General features: G+C 46.0%; 1 protein-coding gene across 3 annotated transcripts in view; it reads right to left on the reverse strand.

Annotated features, from left to right (window-relative positions):
* The window catches only part of wwtr1 (WW domain containing transcription regulator 1), a 69,735-nt gene that overhangs the window by 30,440 nt on the left and 18,086 nt on the right, over positions 1–21,209 (reverse strand). For all 3 annotated transcript variants that reach the window (XM_055943794.1, XM_055943795.1, XM_055943796.1), the window contains exon 2: positions 479–615. In XM_055943794.1, coding sequence (XP_055799769.1) covers positions 479–615 — 137 coding nt within the window. The remainder of the gene's footprint in view (positions 1–478; positions 616–21,209) is intronic.

The raw sequence follows: 21,209 nt of genomic DNA on the forward strand, positions 1-21,209 counted from the left end.
TACGCTATCGCTAATGTGAATTAGATTAACCTGTCAATGTGAATCTGTGTTATGAAGGAGCAGTCAGGCTCTGTCAGACTAAGTGGAGCATAAAAGGGTGAGGAGAGCTTCCTTATCTCTCCACCTTCAACACAACAACATGCATCTCTCTGGCAACAGGCTTCTGGTTGGTTGACACACACTCAACCAGGCTTTGGCGTTATCATGGTAGCTGGTAAGGACTGTGTGTGTGTTATTGTGGTAGTCCCCAGGCTGAAAGATATCATTGGTGTGAGTGATAATAGTCAAGGACTGTGGCGATGTGTAAACACTGACATGTCAGGAGTGGTTAGGACAGGATGCTCACAGTTGTTAGGTAGTTATGTGTGAGAGAGCGAGAGGAAGAGAGAGAGAGACACAGAGAGAGAGAGAGACACACAGAGAAAAACACAGAGAGAGAGAGACACAGAGAGAGAGACAGAGAACTTGCGTGACTCACCAAGGTTGGGCTGGGACAGGGCCATGTTGCGTTGCTGTGGGCTGGCAGAGGGTGGGGGGGCGTGGAGACTCATCTGGTTCATGGCTGTCGTCATGGTCTTCCGAGGGTCGTGCCAAGTGGTGATCTTCTCCACGTGACTATGGAGAGAGAGAGGAGAGAGAGAGGAGAGGAGAGAGAGAGGAGAGGAGAGAGAGAGGAGAGGAGAGGAGAGGAGAGGAGAGAGGAGAGGAGGGAGGAGGGAGAGGAGAGGAGAGGAGAGGAGAGGAGAGGAGAGGAGAGGAGAGGAGAGGAGAGGAGAGGAGAGGAGAGGAGAGGAGAGGAGAGGAGAGGAGAGGAGAGGAGAGGAGAGGAGAGGAGAGGAGAGGAGAGGAGAGGAGAGGAGAGGAGAGGAGAGGAGAGGAGAGAGGAGAGGAGAGAGGAGAGGAGAGAGATCACATCAGGGGAAAAACAAAACCAAGTTACTACAGATCAGAGAGCGCTCTCTCCCATTGATATTTTAACACCAGTATTGATTTTTCTAGATAGTTCTAGCTATCAACATTCATTTCCATGACGGATCAAAACTCCTTTCCTCGTTGCTCTCGTCTCTCTGCGGCAGACATTACGGATGAGCAATATGTTTGGAACATCAAAATGGCAATAAAATAGAAGTATTGAATCACAATACATGTAGAAAATTCTGAGAATCACAAATACGTAGCGTATCGGCGCCTAAGCATCACGATAACATCGTATGGTGAGGTCCCTTGGCATTCCCCAGCCCTAGTTACTACCATCACTCTGATTATTATATTATACTAAAGGAGAGGCTGCAGCAGGTTCATATGAATGATGTATTTGTGTAACATCACATCAGCTAAAGTCATAGGAAATAAGTAACTTGAGAAGTTTCAGTTGGAATACCATGCTAAGAGAGTACCACTAGAGCCTCTAAAAAAAGGGTACCACTAGAGCCTCTAAAAAAAGGGTACCACTAGAGCCTCTAAAAAAAAGGGTACCACTAGAGCCTCTAAAAAAAAGGGTACCACTAGAGCCTCTAAAAAAAAGGGTACCACTAGAGCCTCTAAAAAAAAAGGGTACCACTAGAGCCTCTAAAAAAAGGGTACCACTAGAGCCTCTAAAAAAAAGGGTACCACTAGAGCCTCTAAAAAAAAGGGTACCACTAGAGCCTCTAAAAAAAGGGTACCACTAGAGCCTCTAAAAAAAGGGGTACCACTAGAGCCTCTAAAAAAAGGGGTACCGCTAGAGCCTCTAAAAAAAGGGGTACCGCTAGAGCCTCTAAAAAAAGGGGTACCGCTAGAGCCTCTAAAAAAAGGGGTACCGCTAGAGCCTCTAAAAAAAGGGTACCGCTAGAGCCTCTAAAAAAAGGGTACCGCTAGAGCCTCTAACAGGGGTACCACTAGAGCCTCTAAAAAAAGGGTACCACTAGAGCCTCTAACAGGGGTACCACTAGAGCCTCTAACAGGGGTACCACTAGAGCCTCTAACAGGGGTACCACTAGAGCCTCTAACAGGGGTACCACTAGAGCCTCTAACAGGGGTACCACTAGAGCCTCTAACAGGGGTACCACTAGAGCCTCTAACAGGGGTACCACTAGAGCCTCTAACAGGGGTACCACTAGAGCCTCTAACAGGGGTACCACTAGAGCCTCTAACAGGGGTACCACTAGAGCCTTTAAAATCAGTTAGAGACTTGCCCCCCAAACAGCTCTAGAAGGTTGGCAACATGTTTCTGGTGTAAATGTGTTTTTTGTATCATAGCTCGGCTTTTATCTTAATGAATACGTTTACATGCACACTAATAATTCAATATTAAAACTGATCATAGCAGAAGGCCGAGTACGGCATCAGTCATGTAAACACGTTACTCTGCTTATCTTAAAAATCGGCGTAAAAGGTCATAATCGAAGTAAGCAGAGGTCAATTAAAAACTGGTTTCTGAGAAATATTTTGAATTATTAGGACATGTAAACTTCTTTCAAAATGTAATTTTTTAAAAATAAACATTTAAAAATACATGTTTTTTTTTTATATATAATTAAAAATAGAAATTGCCATTCCTATTGTGTATTTACTCTGTACATGTGGCAGCACGGGGTAGTGCAAGCTTCCCTCTAAAGCTTCCCTCTAAAGCTTCCCTCTAAAGCTTCCCTCTAAAGCTTCCCTCTAAAAATAAAAAATAACTGAAAGAACACATCATAAACTAATACACATCTGAACTGATTTGATTGGGGATTTTCTGCATTTATCAAAAGTCCCACCAGTAGCCTGATTCCAGATGTGTCCCATGTAAACTGGATCAGGTAGCCTGATTCCAGATGTGTCCCATGTAAACCGGATTATTAGGGACATCGTTCTTCTTGCAAAGCATGTCAACGTTTTTTAAAACAAACTATTTATATGTGTAACCTGACTATCCACAATAATCTCATTATTGTGTGCATGTAACCGTGCTCAATGTTCAAGACCAACCAGTTCCCTTAAAGGGGTAATACAGTTGTATCTATGTATCCATCAAGGCTGCTGCCAGCTCAGTGCGTGGGATGGGAAACTAGTTTGTTTACAATACAAAGTCCAGGAAGGAGTCTCGGCAGTGTGGAAGGGAGCGGAGGGGTGTGGAGCACACGGCCTACAGTGAGTCAGAGGGTGAGGGTAGGGCACAAAGGGATTCTCTTTCTCTCCCTCTAACACACACACAAAGGGATTCCCACACTATGCATGAGGCACACTGGGGGGGGGGGGGGGGGGGGTACAACTCCTATCCCACAGCAGGGATACTGCCCTGATACCTCGTCATAGTATTGTTCGTTACACAGTTTTATATCATGGCATTGTTGAATACTCGTTTCTGATTGGCTTGAAGGGCGCCCATCATTTCCATATAATGCGTGTTATATTTGCACGGTAGAATCCAACGGCTATAGTTAATTCTTACATGTTCTATGTCTGAGCTGCTTTTGAAATCACAAGTCGAATTGAAAACATTATTGGCATTGTTGAATTCGATTTTCATAATAGCAAGCTAGGACTGATGGTTTGGTTAGCTAAACTTGCAAGTCTGTTTGGTTACCAGGGCAACTACTGTAGCTATGTAGTAAACTCACAGACAGAACAATGAGACAGATATTTCACTGGATGTGTAAATGTGAAGCATCCGGTTGGCGCTACCAAATATGGTAGTGAGAGGAAGCCCACTGGCAGGCAGTGGGAGAAGATGGAACGAGATGGATTTTGGCTGACATTCTGCAAATGTTCTCATCGATTAAACATTTGATCTCAATACAGTGTTCTGTTCCCAAAACTAAAATTTGTTATGAACAGAGAAGACTACGTTATGTAGACTTTACCCTTTGCAAAAGTTGTTATTTTATTTTTAATTGGGTTGTTTAGAAGGAGTGCAAAGGTGATTTGAGATATTGCACACGCGCACTTCACAGAGTAGGCGTTCCCTAACGGAAATATGCAGATGTATACTAGAACCTGCCAATAGGATATGGCTGCAAACTTTCTACTTTTAAACTCGAAAAAAACAGAGATGCTTGTTCTAGGTCCCAAGAAACAAAGAGATCTTCTGTTGAATCTGACAATTAATCTTGATGGTTGTAAAGTCGTCTCAAATACAACTGAAGGACCTCGGCGTTACTCTGGACCCCGATCTCTCTTTTGACGAACATTTCAAGACTGTTTCAAGGACAGCTTTTTTCTATCTACGTAACATTGCAAAAATCAGAAACGTTCTGTTCAAAAACAATGCAGAACAATTAATCCATGCGTTTGTTACTTCTTGGTTAGACTACTGCAATGCTCTACTTTCCGGCTACCCGGATAAAGCACTGATTAAACTTCAGTTAGTGCTAAACACGGCTGCTAGAATCCTGACTAGAACCAAAAAAAATTGATCATATTACTCCAGTGCTAGCCTCCCTACACTGGCTTCCTGTTATGGCAAGTGCTGATTTCAAGGTTTTACTGCTAACCTACAAAGCATTGCATGGGCTTGCTCCTACCTATCTTTCCGATTTGGTCCTGCCGTACATACCTACACGTACGCTACGGTCATAAGACGCAGGCCTCCTAATTGTCCCTAGAATTTCTAAGCAAACAGCTGGAGGCTTTCTCCTATAGAGCTCCATTTTTATGGAATGGTCTGCCTATCCATGTGAGAGACGCAGACTCAGTCTCAACTTTTAAGTTTTTACTGAAGACTCATCTCTTCAGTGGGTCATATGATTGAGTGTAGTCTGGCCCAGGAGTGTGAAGGTGAGCGGAAAGGCTCTGGAGCAACGAACCGCCCTTGCTGTCTCTGCCTGGCCAGTTCCCCTCTCTCCACTGGGATGCTCTGCCTCTAACCCTATTACAGGGGCTGAGTCACTGGCTTACTGGTGCTCTTTCATGCCGTCCCTAGGAGGGGTGCGTCACTTGAGTGGGTTGAGTCACTGACGTGATCGTCCTGTCTGGTTAGGCGCCCCCCCTTGGGTTGTGCCGTGGCGGAGATCTTTGTGGGCTATACTCGGCCTTGTCTCAGGATGGTAAGTTGGTGGTTGAAGATATCCCTCTAGTGGCATGGGGGCTGTGCTTTGGCAAAGTGGGTGGGGTTATATCCTTCCTGTTTGGCCCTGTCCGGGGGTATCATCGGATGGGGCCACAGTGTCTCCTGACCCCTCCTGTCTCAGCCTCCAGTATTTATGCTGCAGTAGTTTGTGTCGGGGGGCTAGGGTCAGTTTGTTATATCTGGAGTACTTCTCCTGTCTTATCCGGTGTCCTGTGTGAATTTAAGTATGCTCTCTCTAATTCTCTCTTTCTTTCTCTCTCTCGGAGGACCTGAGCCCTAGGACCATGCCTCAGGACTACCTGGCATGATTACTCCTTGCTGTCCCCAGTCCACGCTGCTGCTCCAGTTTCAACTGTTCTGCCTGCGGCTATGGAACCCTGACCTGTTCACCGGACGTGCTACCTGTCCCAGACCTGCTGTTTTCAACTCTCTAGAGACCACAGGAGCGGTAGAGATACTCTTAATGATCGGCTATGAAAAGCCAACTGACATTTACTCCTGAGGTGCTGACTTGCTGCACCTTCGACAACTACTGTGATTATTATTATTTGACCATGCTGGTCATTTATGAACATTTGAACATATTGGCCATGTTCCACCCGGCACAGCCAGAAGAGGACTGGCCACCCCTCATAGCCTGGTTCCTCTCTAGGATTCTTCCTAGGTTTTGGACTTTCTAGGGAGTTTTTCCTAGCCACCGTGCTTCTACACCTGCACTGCTTGCTGTTTGGGGTTTTAGGCTGGGTTTCTGTACAGCACTTTGAGATATCAGCTGATGTAACAAGGGCTATATAAATAAATTTGATATCGCTAGCGCGTGCTTGGCTCTGCCCACCTCCTTGCTTGTTCTGCCCACTATGACACATTTTTCCCCATAGACCACAGCTTGTCGTTTCCAATCTTGGTATAGTAATAAACATCTTTGGTAAACTGCTACTTCAGTAGATGTTGAACACATTTCTAGCGGCAAATGTGTTAAATTATAAAAAGGGATAATCAGCTCGTGGCTCTACGCATTCTCTGGAAAATAATGTCAGAGGGAAGTTCTTTTCATTATTTTCCATACCCTCTTGTTGATTATCCCGTACATATACAGCCATACATGCCCCACAAATAAAACGTTGGCATTTTACATGTGAATCTGAATTGCAGTGTACTTAGATACAATGAAGAGAATAACAACAACAAAAAACGTTTACAAATGGGCACTAGACAGTCAGCGCGGGGCACAGCGCGGGGCACGCGCCTCCAGATTGAGTCAGGGTGTGAGGGCACAAAGGGCTTCTTTCCCACACCATGTTGTGACTCACAGATGCACTCTGGGAAGGTAAAACCCACGTCCTGTTACTCTGTGCTCTAACCCAGGCAGGAAGACTCCACTGTGGGGTTAGTCACCAGACGCCACCGGGCTCAAAAAAAAGAAAAGCACAGAGCTGAGATGTGGATTCCAGGACAGTGCTTTACTGCAACAGGACAGACTGAAGATGTAGTGCTGAGTCAGTACGACTGTGGTTACTCAACAAAACAGTGGTCAAAAGCCTTCGCTAATGAAGAAAACACCCACAGACTTACACTCCCAAAAAGTGAATAATAAACCTCAGCCACTCCAGCTGAATACAGATGAGACAGAGGCTAAACACTGAACATGGTAGTAGTACCAGGCCCTAATCTGGGTCAACTGAAAGGAAGGCTTTAAATTATTGTTGTGGCCTGCAGCTTCAAGTTCCAAGAAGCCACTAGTCTCTGAGTGTGTGAGCGTGAGAGAGAGAGAGCGCGAGAGAGAGCGCGAGAGAGAGCGCGAGAGAGAGCGCGAGAGAGAGCGCGAGAGAGAGCGAGAGAGAGCGCGAGAGAGAGCGCGAGAGAGAGAGAGAGCGAGAGAGAGAGAGAGAGCGAGCGAGCCCGTGTGTGTGTGCGTGGGACGTCAGAAGAAAGGCTGACTAATGTTGTTAAGACGCAAGGCGGCAGAGTGTCGCTCCTCAGATGTACGAAAGGCCTGTGGGAGAGTTAGAGGAAGTAGCGCCCAGACACTGATCGCAAGTCATTTTGTGTTTTCCTTTAATAAGTTGGAGAGGGTAAGCAGATCCTAGAACTGTGCCTGGGGTGGGGGTTGCCTGTGGACGTCAGAGCACAACAGGGCCTCAGGCTGTTGGTGGGGCAGCTGTCCTGCAGCTGTAGGGAGGGGGATGACTGTCCTCGGGCCCTTAGTGAGAATATCTCCTCACCTCTAAAACAGCAGTGGATCAGCTCTCTTTTCCTTTCAAAGCGAGAAAGCAGCTGATCCTGTACTCTTGCCAAGTTGAAACTGCAGACTCTGGGTTAAGGCCATGACCAGGATGGCACAGTGTCAGAATCAGACGGTGTGTTTCCATGGACCGAGGAAAACACATGAGCAGGGGCCTGAAGGCCTGAGGTGCTGGGTAGCCCTGACGGGCTTCACGTGGTGGTGTTTGGGAAAGAGCAGCACATTGTTTAGAGGAAACGGGAACAATGGCTGAAGCAATGGAACAGGACGGCCTGCAGGCTGAAAGAACAGTCACCCTCAGTGGCTCACTCAGCACACACACCAGGGTTTCCGTTAGCAGGTAACAGCAATTTTTTGGGCCAATATATATATATTTTTTTTTTTAGAAAAGCCGATAAATAAAATTATCCGCTGGCCAATCGTCTGTGATAATTAAGCATTTTATTTATTTTTCTTTAAATATACTGAAATTGTTTGAAACCTGAACATTTTACTACATATGAAGCACGTCTTACCTTGCTTCAAAGTAGCCGAGGCAAAATTCGGACCATATCCATGGAGGCGATTATTTTAGACTTCTATATGCCATCTCTCCATTGAAACCAGAAGCCTATTTCTCTCATATTCTATTGGTTTTCAAAATCAACTTCCCCCCCCCATTGTCCAGTAGTCAAAGGCACAATCCTAGTCATATTTGCAACCCATCCTAGTTGTTGCATCTTTAAATCCCCTCTGTTTCTAAACAGACAAACCGTTGACATGAACGATGCACCTTTGAAAAGTGTTTCCCCACTAATTGCATTATGGACTAAACAGTCACATGTAGTCTGTGCGCATTGCTGTGCTTAAAATGTGAAATAAAATACTTGATCAACGTTTTAAGCTAAAATGTTCTCACCCGTTGCATCAGACTCATTGCCTTTTAATGTTTTATGTAGCCTAGGCTTACCAGTTGGATGAATGTGGGATGTACCATCCCAAAACTGTCCCAGAATCTGTTTGGAAAAATGCCCACCAATAGAATAGGTAAGCTTTTCTACACTGGGGTATAGTAGACTGACGTAAGCTAGTAATTCTGCTGTTCGTTACTCGTCTTGTTGTCTGAAAGAAAATATATGTGGACAGCTTTTCGAACATCTTTAAAGTGCACGTCGGAATTTGATAAGGACACCGCACTCGTTGTTCTGTTAAGATGAATTACCATCATCTAGAAATGTGATTTGTCATAAAATTATTTATTTTTTCACCTTTATTTAACCGGGTAGGCTAGTTGAGAACAAGTTCTCATTTCCAACTGCGACCTGGCCAAGATAAAGCATAGCAGTGTGAACAGACAACAACACAGAGTTACACATGGAGTACACATTGTGAGCACCGTGGACGGACGCCCTAATCAGGTTACGCACCCAATGCATACGGGTCTGGCACTTTTCTCAAAATGTCCTGTAAATTTATATCCTGCCAGTCAAAAAATGTCCAGCATCACATTTTCCTTTACGGAAACCCCGACACACAGTCTCCATCACAAAAAAGTCACAGGACTTCAGCATAAACAGTCTCTTGGATAAGCTGCTTTATCTCTCTCTCTCCCTCTCTCTACCCCCCCCCCCCCCTCTCTCTCCTCTACATGCTTACATCAGCGCTCCCCAGATGTTCAGAACCTTGTGTGTACACAGTCCACTGATGGTCTGATCTACAGAGGCACATTACAACACACTACTAAGATGGTGACTATCCTTCCCATTCATTTCCTCTGCTAAAGCCCATTTCTAAATCACTCTTTACTACCACCTCCTCCCTCCTTAATCCTTCACTTCCTCCCCCCCTCCCTCTCCGCGGACGACTTTGTCAACCACTTTGAAAAGACAACATCCTCTCCTTATTCACTCAGCCTATTGAGTCCACTGGTCCCAATCACCCAGAACTACCCTACGCCTTGATCTCTCTCTCTCTCATGTGACTAATGATGTCCGGCCGCTCCATCCCATCTAGTGTAACATCATTTTGACCAGTTTTAGTATCACAATACTCAATACCATCATGATACTCGATAGCAAAACAATACCACGGCTAAACAGAAGGCGTATTTAGCCAAAGTCACAGAGAGGTCCTTGATCCAGACGAACTGAGCAACTGTTCTGTTCATTCGTTAGGCATCTTTTGAGTTCAATATAATTACATTTTCACAATTTCATTACACGATAATCTACCAAAACAACACCAAAATGATACCAGGGCTAAATAAGGCGTATCAGCCAAAGTCACAGAATGGCACTTGATCTTTTGATTTCAATATCATTCATTACATTAGTAATTTTTGTTTTTTAATGTATTCATTAATGAATCAATTATACAATCAAACATTCAATTATACAATGTTTCTAACCGCATAATAGTAATAATTTGTTTGAGTAGTAAATCTGTAGTCTGTTGATAAACTGGGTAAATCAAGATGTAGCCACGGCCTATTCACAATACAGGTGAATGCATATCCAATAGGACTGTGTGCATGCATTGAGTTACAAGGCTTATTTTTACAAATCGGAGCCCTATTCACAGAGAGTCAGTTTGCTGAGGCAATAGATCATCTTTGGGAGAGACATCAGAAAAAGACCGACAAAGTTTTGGTCGGAATCAGCTTTGAAATGATCCTATTTTTCACGACGGTTTACATATCACAGACAAAGTCCTAGGGGTAGTGAGTTGATGTTGGCTTCAGCTTTAAGCTAGCAAGGAACGTTGGCCTACAAAAGCTTGACCCAAAGTGTTGTAGCCTGTATGGACATTGTTTTGTGAACAGACCGCCTGGTGTTCAACCTTCCCAAGTTGTCCCATGTCACCCCGTTCCTCTGCACACTCCACAGGCTTCCAGTCGAAAGATAGTATCCACGGCGACCGGATGAGTCACATGTACACATTCATGAAGTCAATAGCAGACTTCAGATGCAGCCAGGGGTTCTGATAAGAGACCACTATGGTGTCTCGTTGAAGACAATAGCAGACTTCAGATGCAGCCAGGGGATCTGATAAGAGACCACTATGGTGTCTCGTTGAAGTCAATAGCAGACTTCAGATGCAGCCAGGGGTTCTGATAAGAGACCACTATGGTGTCTCGTTGAAGACAATAGCAGACTTCAGATGCAGCCAGGGGTTGTGATAAGAGACCACTATGGTGTCTCGTTGAAGACAATAGCAGACTTCAGATGCAGCCAGGGGATCTGATAAGAGACCACTATGGTGTCTCGAAGTCAATAGCAGACTTCAGATGCAGCCAGGGGATCTGATAAGAGACCACTATGGTGTCTCGAAGTCAATAGCAGACTTCAGATGCAGCCAGGGGATCTGATAAGAGACCACTATGGTGTCTCGAAGTCAATAGCAGACTTCAGATGCAGCCAGGGGATCTGATAAGAGACCACTATGGTGTCTCGTTGAAGACAATAGCAGACTTCAGATGCAGCCAGGGGATCTGATAAGAGACCACTATGGTGTCTCGAAGTCAATAGCAGACTTCAGATGCAGCCAGGGGATCTGATAAGAGACCACTATGGTGTCTCGTTGAAGACAATAGCAGACTTCAGATGCAGCCAGGGGTTGTGATAAGAGACCACTATGGTGTCTCGTTGAAGACAATAGCTTGGTTTTCATCCAATTGGCAACAGATTTTCATGTGAATATTCAACAACAACAAAAAATAAAGCATAAAGAAAACATTTGAGATTTTCTCACCAGTGGTGTTTCCACCAAACAGACTTGTAGCAGATACAAAATCACTAGTTGACGTAGTGCACACAACAACAACAACAAAATGGTCAGTTACATTTTCATGTCCAGAATAAGAGATGAATGTTCAACGTGTTCTGGCTCTACCGATAGTAGTCGTCAAAAACTGTTGGGTTAAATAGCCAAAATGTGACTACTCTGATCTTAGCACGTGGCATATATCAGCTCGCAGATACTGTGTGGGGAGCGGCTAGTCTACCGATGAGACTATTATGGTTAAGAGAGAGAATGTTTTGGTCCAAAAACGGCAGTCAAGCATCGATCATCATGTCACCAGAATAAGTCCCCCGATATCTATTGTAAAGGAGCATCAAGCTCATCCTGGCACTTCACCACCCTGAGAAGTTCATCATAACTTATTTCATCTGTAGACTAATTTAAACCACATGGTTTCCCCGAAGACGTAGTGGGAGGACCACACACACCGTGTCATCGTGTGACTCCAAGTCTACTTCAATATGATGGTTATTATAGCAATATTTGTGCATAAAAGGAGTTTCTACCGCCATTTCAAGATCCCACCATGTCGAACAAACTAATTATTTGTTTGCATTTATAAAATTGTACCGAAACGTCCCATTTCCATCACAGCTGTCGTGATTATTATATATATATATATATATATTTTTTTTTTAATACGGGTATGACTTTACATGCATAAAAAGTGTGGATGGAAACATGGTTAGTGATAATGACTTGAAATCATGTGTCACTTTAATAAATGGAACACTAGTCATTTATAATAATGTTACTTTAATAATGTTTACATATCTTCTCATGTGTATATACTGTATTGTATACTACCTACTGTGTTTTACTCTATGCCACTCTGACATCGTTCATCCATATATTTATGTATTCTTAATTCCATTCCTTTACTTAGATTTATGCGTAGTCGGTATTTGTTGTGAAATTGCTAGATATTAATTTATTAGATATTGCTGCACTGTCGGAACTAGAAGCACAAGCAATTTCGTTACACTCGCAATAACCTCTGCTAAACACGTGTATGTGACCAATAACATTTAAATTTGATTAGACAGTTTGTCTGGGGGAAATAGTTATAGTCAAATATAGAGTTGGGGTATCAGTCTACATGATAGGCCTATAGCTGAATGCTGAGGATTGTTTCGTGTGGTGACCCACAGTGTTTGGTCTGATTTTGATGTTATACGCTGATAAACCCAGAGACATTCAGCTGCTTTCTGCGATCCAACGGCAGAGAAGAACAGAGGTGAACATACAAATGGTGCAAGAACTGCCCTGCCGTAGAGACTATACTACTGGTGCAGAGTTTAGGAAGGCGAATGGGTTGGAAACACACACATTATGTTTAAACAGCATTTCCTCTACGTAATTACAGATGGTCTGAATCAGGATTAACCCTTCACTGACCACACCAGAGAGTGACAGGGCTGCGTTGGAATGAACAGCATTCCCATTCCATCGCGGGTCTCTCCCAGTAATCTTAAATCAGAGGCCGGCATGAAGCAGCAGATCGGGTTTCCCCATTCAGGCCAGGCTCCAGAGCTCTGGTTACAAGGGGAATGGCCCCTCCATGCACACAATGGAAACCCCCACACTGACTGTAGGGGAATAGGGCTCTGTGGGAGCAGAACTAGTAGTCTCTCTGTCTCAGTCTAACATGGTCTTTAAGACAGACTAACTAACAGGAAATCCTAGAATTCCCTTCCTTTGATGGATAACCTTCCATCAGTTGGAGGCTTTCTTGACTCCCAACGAGCTCAAACATGACAAAATGTCAAAGGGTCTCTGATTCAGAGTTCTCTGGGTTTGTTGTGGGACGTTGCACTGGGCAGCAGCTGGAAAATGTTGGAATCAGAACTATTCAATTCAATTAGATTCAGAACTATTCAATTCAATTCCTCTATTCAATTCAATTTGAACACAGAGGTTGGGGAGGGGCTAGGAAAGGGAGGGAGGAAGTGGATTGTGACTTGTTAATAACAGGCCTTCCCATTTGTAAGGCCTGCCTGCCACAGCAGCTCTGCCAGTAGGAGAGTATATAGCTAGCGGGTTTGGCACAGGAAGAGACTGGACTGCCATAGTTCCTGGGGCATGTTAGCGCTAGGGGTCGTTAGGGGGGGTCGTTAGACTTCTACATTGCAAACCGAGTTTGCCAAAGTTTGAAACAAACCACTGGGAGGGAAAGCATTTTGTTGGGCATCAAGAGTTGTTTGTGTGTCAAGGTCAATATTGTGCTGATATTAGTAATGAGATCCAGAAATATCATTGGTCGAGTGGAAAGTTGATCCAGCTCCCCCTCAGCTGTTGCAAAGCACTATGGGTGACTCCTCTTGCTACTAGTGGGGACAACTGGTGGTTTGGGAGAGGAGAGAGGGGGAAGGAGAGAGGGGGCAGCTGTTGATGGGCCGTCTAACTATAGACCTGTAGCTGATTGGCTAGGCTTGGGGGTGCATGGGCACAACACACACTCCCTATTTAGGGGGAGAAGTCACTCGGGTGCCTTTAGGGCCCACAGGAACCAGGCCTCCTAACTTCACCAGAGAGAGCGAGAGAGCGAGAGAGAGACAGAGAGACTTCGCTGGATGACACATCAGATGCATCCATTGTTCTCGGAGAAGGCAAAATGTCTTTGAAACCCGATGATATGAATTACAGTGGTTTGTTTTCCCACTAGGGCAGGAGACATCTAGACATGGTTAGTTCTTCTGGTGCTACCACCATCTTGGACGTGATGAGAGAGAGGCCTTCAGAAGGGCAATTGTCAAGACCTCTCCTGATTCAGGGACTTTCTCCACAGCTCCAATATGTCATACATGCTCATCATCTATAAAAGCATCAAGAATAAAATGTCTTGGTAAAAATATGCAAAAAAGAAAAAGAAAAAGAATCCTCAAAACAAATATAATACATAAGCAGTAGGAAATCACGGCAGAGTTTGTGGCATCCAACATCCTAAACCACCACATCCCAAACCACCACATCAAGCCTTCTGCTCACTCTCACTCCCTCCCTCCCACCTTGACTAATCACAACAAAAAGTTCCCTGGCTGTGGTTGATGTGATCATGAGACATCCTGTACGAGCAGTAAGAGACAAACATCATTCAGGCTGTTCTTCTTCATTTGTCCTTAATGTGCCAGGCCTGGCGCCCAGCCCAGTATGATAAACCAGTAAGACTGGCCCACCCCAGAACCCACTCAGGAGTCCAACAACAGACCCGACTGTAATGGAAGACAGATATTGGATGTAAGAGAGTCTCTCTCTCGCTCTCTCCTACGCCTGTAGCACGCACACACTTTCTCAAGGAACCACTTCATTAGAGGAGAGAACTCATGAATATAAAGATTACCACACTCAGAAGTAGCCCTGGGCTGTACAATGACCTCTATGTGTGTGTGTGATTCAGGCGTAGGAGAACGGATAGTAGTTTTACTTACCAATGGAATATTGACACGGACCATTTTAGGTTGTGAGTTTTTGTTTCTACACCAATGACCTAAGCAGGTGTTGTTTGGCTAAAGGAGGAGTACTACAGAGGGCTGTGAGTGGTTGATTGTAGAGAGAGACAGCAGTCACTCTTTCTCCTATACTCAGTTAGTAGTGGCGCACCGCCATTGCAAAAACAAAATTTTGCGTTTCTGCCGAGACGCATTTTACAGAATCCGAGTGACAAGTTCTATATCTTCCTCAGATTGCTAGTTACCTTTTGCGATTTCTCAGCCAAAGTAATCCTGGAAGTGTAGCCAACTAGGGTAGCGTGATGTCAACCTTTCCCACCGTGATTATGTACTCTTAAAACATTGTGATATACAAAATGGCATCTCCCCCACCACCCAAACAAAAATAAAAAGTTGAAAATGACGTAAATCACGAGATTTACAAAATATATTTAGTGGAGCCAAATCTTTTCTAGTATCCTTTTCCGCTCTGCTGGAGCTGTGGCAAGAAAGACCTGTGTGGGCATGTCTGTGTGTGTTGAAGACCTGTGTGGGCATGTCTATGGTGCCTGGAATGCGCTAATGGAGAGAGTGACACAGTCAACAAGCCTCACTGACTGTCTTGTGATGGGGGTTGTAAAATCATCATGGAGCTGCAGACAGCAACTCTGCTAGCCTCACACCTGGATAACTAAAAACTAAAATTAGTATTTTTGCCTCATCCTCCTCTCTTATTAGGCCTAGGCTACCATGTGTTGAAGGTAGGTTGCACAACGCTAGAACGTAGAAATAGGCCTAGGCTAACACATCGTTTTCTTCATTTCTTAATAAATAAATAAAACTTTATTTAACTAGGCAAGTCAGTTAAGAACAAATTCTTATTTACAATGACAGGCCTAGGAACAGTGGGTTAACTGCCTTGTTCAGGGGCAGAACGACAGATTTTTACCTTGTCAGCTTCGGGGGAATCGATCTAGCAACCTTTCGGTGACTGATCCAATGCTCTTACCGCTAGGCTACCTGCCGCCCCTTATTTCCTCAGCTGTAGCCAGCTCTCTTTAGACTTTTCATTACATTTTTTCATCTTGGTATTGTTTGCTCAATTTTACTGCTTGTGGCCTGAAATATAATTTGTAATTCAAAATAAAAGTAGTGATTGAGAACAGCATAAACTCCTGATTTACATAACAGTTCCCATTTAAAACCAGAAACTTTAGGACATTAAACACTTTATTTTCATAAAGTTATTTTGTCTTAATGCTTTTATTATATTTCAATTAGTAGGATTAAGCTTTTAGCAAGGAGAGATTTTTTTTTCTTCTTCGGCCTAGCAGCATGAATGCATCATTTGTCATATAATGCTTTGCTCAACTGTAAGGTCTCTTCAAATTTCTCATTAGATTTTTCTATCTGTTTGTTCCAACTCGCTCATTGTTACCTTAGGTCTACCATATCTGTAGGTTATTCAAAAACAACAACTTTCTGAGATATCTAACGGAGTTCTAGGCTTCATTGAGAGAGAAATCATCCGCTATTAGAGAGAGAAAAAGACGTTTAAAAAAGATGAAACTTAGTCATGTCTACATTGTTCTATTACATTCTGTAAATATAAAAACACATTTATTGAAATAAGCTATAGCAAATAGGAATATAGGCAATTTATTAGGAATGTCACCTATGCACTATCCTGCTGTGGACTGCCCGACTCTGCTCATAACTGCACGAGGCCAGTCGATTTTGAAATAGGTTCGGTATCATCTGTCACGTCAAACGATGGCCGTCACTAAAGACGAGGGCTGTCAATCATCCTAGATAGATGACACTATGGTAATATCACCTGACCCTATTGATAGATGTTATAATTGCTAGCTAAAAATACAGCAATGTTATGCTAGCATAATTTCTAGAGCGATTAATATAGAATTGGCGGGTGTCGTTACTGAGATCAAATTTAAAAAACTGTCCGATGACTTTAAAAGAGAACATAATTTCATTTTAATGCCTTTGAGTAGAATGCCCTTAAAAAATTAAATAAAAAAGTCACCAGAAGTGATCTTCTCACAGTCGTTAAAAATAAATGTCCCCCGTCACTGAGAAAGAAAGAAGATAGGCAGCTCCACATTTTCCACGTTACTGTGACAACGTAGCATTAACAGTCCTACATTAACATAAAACATAGTCCTCCAACAAACTGAATGGTTAACTGGTGTGAGACAGACAGACAGACAGACAGACAGACAGACAGACAGACAGACAGACAGACAGACAGACAGACACAGAGACAGACACAGAGACAGAGACAGAGACAGAGACAGACAGACAGACACAGACAGAGACAGACAGAGACAGACAGAGACAGAGACAGAGACAGAGACAGAGACAGAGACACAGACAGACGACAGACAGACGACAGACAGACGACAGACAGACGACAGACAGACGACAGACAGACGACAGACAGACGACAGACAGAGACAGACAGAGACAGACAGAGACAGACAGAGACAGACAGAGACAGACAGAGACAGACAGAGACAGACAGAGACAGACAGAGACAGACAGAGACAGACAGAGACAGACAGAGACCTCAAACTGTTCGGGTAACTTCTGTGAAAAGTATTACACTGACTGGACTGACATGACTGCAGTATGTGTGGCACACTACTAATGGACATGGCAGCCCTGTGACATCAGTGATTGAAGTTTCCCTGGCAGCTAGGTGCATGTCCAGGTCTGGAGGGCTGGGGGTGAACGAAAGATACAGTGAGAGACCCAGACAGACAGGACAGTCTGGAAAAGCACTCTGCCACGGAAAACACTTAGAAGGTGAGCGAGAGAACAGGGGCTAGAATGGGCTTGAGTGGGAGAGAATGACTGAAAAGAGGCTGTAGATGGAGATAAATGATGGCACGCAGGGAAACGGCTGGCTAGGTGGCAGGCGGGGAAACGGCTGGCTAGGTGGCAGGCGGGGAAACGGCTGGCTCGGTGGCCGGCAGGGAAACGGCTGGCTAGGTGGCCCACACAGGCTCTCCTCTTCCTGGATAAAAAAAAGAGACCAGTGTCTGCTGGCTGACCCTGGACCAGAACCAGAAAACCAGGAGTGACTTTAAAGAAATATATATATAAAAAAATAAAATGGTCAGCGTGATGCTAGATCTACTACAACGGTGATGTCATCCAGCGAGGCAACAAGGCCTTCTGTTGCTATGAAGTCAGTCTTCTCCATCCCAGCGCAGCTGAAGCACAACCCCTTCTCCTGTGCTTCAATCTATACATCACAACCCCTTCTCCTGTGCTTCAATCTATACATCACAACCCCTTCTCCTGTGCTTCAATCTATACATCACAACACCCAAGTGTCACAAAGAAACATTTCACCCCTCACACTGCCCCAATAACAGACTGGTAGTAGCACCCCTCACACTGCCCCAATAACAGACTGGTACTAACACCCCTCACACTGCCCCAACAGACTGGTACTAACACCCCTCACACTGCCCCAACACCAGACTGGTAGTAACACCCCTCACACTGCCCCAACACCAGACTGGTAGTAACACCCCTCACACTGCCCCAACACCAGACTGGTAGTAACACCCCTCACACTACCCCAACACCAGACTGGTAGTAACACCCCTCACACTGCCCCAACACCAGACTGGTAGTAACACCCCTCACACTGCCCCAACACCAGACTGGTAGTAACACCCCTCACACTGCCCCAATAACAGACTGGTAGTAACACCCCTCACACTGCCCCAACACCAGACTGGTAGTAACACCCCTCACACTGCCCCAACACCAGACTGGTAGTAACACCCCTCACACTGCCCCAACACCAGACTGGTAGTAACACCCCTCACACTGCCCCAACACCAGACTGGTAGTAACACCCCTCACACTGCCCCAACACCAGACTGGTAGTAACACCCCTCACACTACCCCAACACCAGACTGGTAGTAACACCCCTCACACTGCCCCAACACCAGACTGGTAGTAACACCCCTCACACTGCCCCAACACCAGACTGGTAGTAACACCCCTCACACTGCCCCAATAACAGACTGGTAGTAACACCCCTCACACTGCCCCAACACCAGACTGGTAGTAACACCCCTCACACTGCCCCAACACCAGACTGGTAGTAACACCCCTCACACTGCCCCAACACCAGACTGGTAGTAACACCCCTCACACTGCCCCAACACCAGACTGGTAGTAACACCCCTCACACTGCCCCAACACCAGACTGGTAGTAACACCCCTCACACTGCCCCAACAACAGACTGGTAGTAACACCCCTCACACTGCCCCAACACCCCTCACACTGCCCCAATAACAGACTGGTAGTAACACCCCTCACACTGCCCCAACACCCCTCACACTGCCCCAATAACAGACTGGTAGTAACACCCCTCACACTGCCCCAACAGACTGGTAGTAACACCCCTCACACTGCCCCAACACCCCTCACACTGCCCCAACACCAGACTGGTAGTAACACCCCTCACACTGCCCCAACACCCCTCACACTGCCCCAATAACAGACTGGTAGTAACACCCCTCACACTGCCCCAACACCCCTCACACTGCCCCAATAACAGACTGGTAGCAACACCCCTCACACTGCCCCAATAACAGACTGGTAGTAACACCCCTCACACTGCCCCAACACCCCTCACACTGCCCCAATAACAGACTGGTAGTAACACCCCTCACACTGCCCCAATAACAGACTGGTAGTAACACCCCTCACACTGCCCCAACAGACTGCTAGTAACACCCCTCACACTGCCCCAACACCCCTCACACTGCCCCAACAACAGACTGCTAGTAACACCCCTCACACTGCCCCAACACCCCTCACACTGCCCCAACAACAGACTGCTAGTAACACCCCTCACACTGCCCCAACACCAGACTGGTAGTAACACCCCTCACACTGCCCCAACACCCCTCACACTGCCCCACCAGACTGGTAGTAACACCCCTCACACTGCCCCAATAACAGACTGGTAGTAACACCCCTCACACTGCCCCAACACCAGACTGGTACCAACACCCCTCACACTGCCCCAACAGACTGGTAGTAACACCCCTCACACTGCCCCAACAACAGACTAGTACTAACACCCCTCACACTGCCCCAATAACAGACTGGTAGTAACACCCCTCACACTGCCCCAATAACAGACTGGTAGTAACACCCCTCACACTGCCCCAACACCAGACTGGTACCAACACCCCTCACACTGCCCCAACACCAGACTGGTAGTAACACCCCTCACACTGCCCCAACACCAGACTGGTAGTAACACCCCTCACACTGCCCCAATAACAGACTGGTAGTAACACCCCTCACACTGCCCCAATAACAGACTGGTAGTAACACCCCTCACACTGCCCCAACACCAGACTGGTACCAACACCCCTCACACTGCCCCAACACCAGACTGGTAGTAACACCCCTCACACTGCCCCAACACCAGACTGGTAGTAACACCCCTCACACTGCCCCAACAGACTGCTAGTAACACCCCTCACACTGTCCCAACACCAGACTGGTAGCAACACCCCTCACACTGCCCCAATAACAGACTGGTAGTAACGCCCCTCACACTGCCCCACCAGACTGGTAGTAACACTCCTCACACTGCCCCAACAGACTGCTAGTAACACCCCTCACACTGTCCCAACACCAGACTGGTAGCAACACCCCTCACACTGCCCCAATAACAGACTGGTAGTAACGCCCCTCACACTGCCCCACCAGACTGGTAGTAACACTCCTCACACTGCCCCAACAGACTGGTAGTAACACCCCTCACACTGCCCCAATAACAGACTGGTAGTAACACCCCTCACACTGCCCCAACACCAGACTGGTAGTAACACCCCTCACACTGCCCCAACACCAGACTGGTAGTAACACCCCTCACACTGTCCCAACACCAGACTGGTAGCAACACCCCTCACACTGCCCCAACACCAGACTGGTAGTAACACCCCTCACACTGCCCCAACACCAGACTGGTAGTAACACCCCTCACACTGCCCCAACAACAGACTGGTACTAACACCCCTCACACTGCCCCAACACCAGACTGGTAGTAACACCCCTCACACTGCCCCAACACCCCTCACACTGCCCCAACAACAGACTGGTAGTAACACCCCTCACACTGCCCCAACACCCCTCACACTGCCCCAATAACAGACTGGTAGTAACACCCCTCACACTGCCCCAATAACAGACTGGTAGTAACACCCCTCACACTGCCCCAACACCAGACTGGTAGTAACACCCCTCACACTGCCCCAACACCCCTCACACTGCCCCAACACCAGACTGGTAGTAACACCCCTCACACTGCCCCAATAACAGACTGGTAGTAACACCCCTCACACTGCCCCAACAACAGACTGGTAGTAACACCCCTCACACTGCCCCAACACCCCTCACACTGCCCCAACAACAGACTGGTAGTAACACCCCTCACACTGCCCCAACAACAGACTGGTAGTAACACCCCTCACACTGCCCCAACACCAGACTGGTACTAACACCCCTCACACTGCCCCAACAACAGACTGATAGTAACACCCCTCACACTGCCCCAATAACAGACTGGTAGTAACACCCCTCACACTGCCCCAACACCAGACTGGTAGTAACACCCCTCACACTGCCCCAACAGACTGGTAGTAACACCCCTCACACTGCCCCAA

Source organism: Salvelinus fontinalis, chromosome 14, assembly GCF_029448725.1.
Source record: "Salvelinus fontinalis isolate EN_2023a chromosome 14, ASM2944872v1, whole genome shotgun sequence".
In the NCBI taxonomy this organism is placed as follows: Eukaryota; Metazoa; Chordata; class Actinopteri; order Salmoniformes; family Salmonidae; genus Salvelinus; species Salvelinus fontinalis.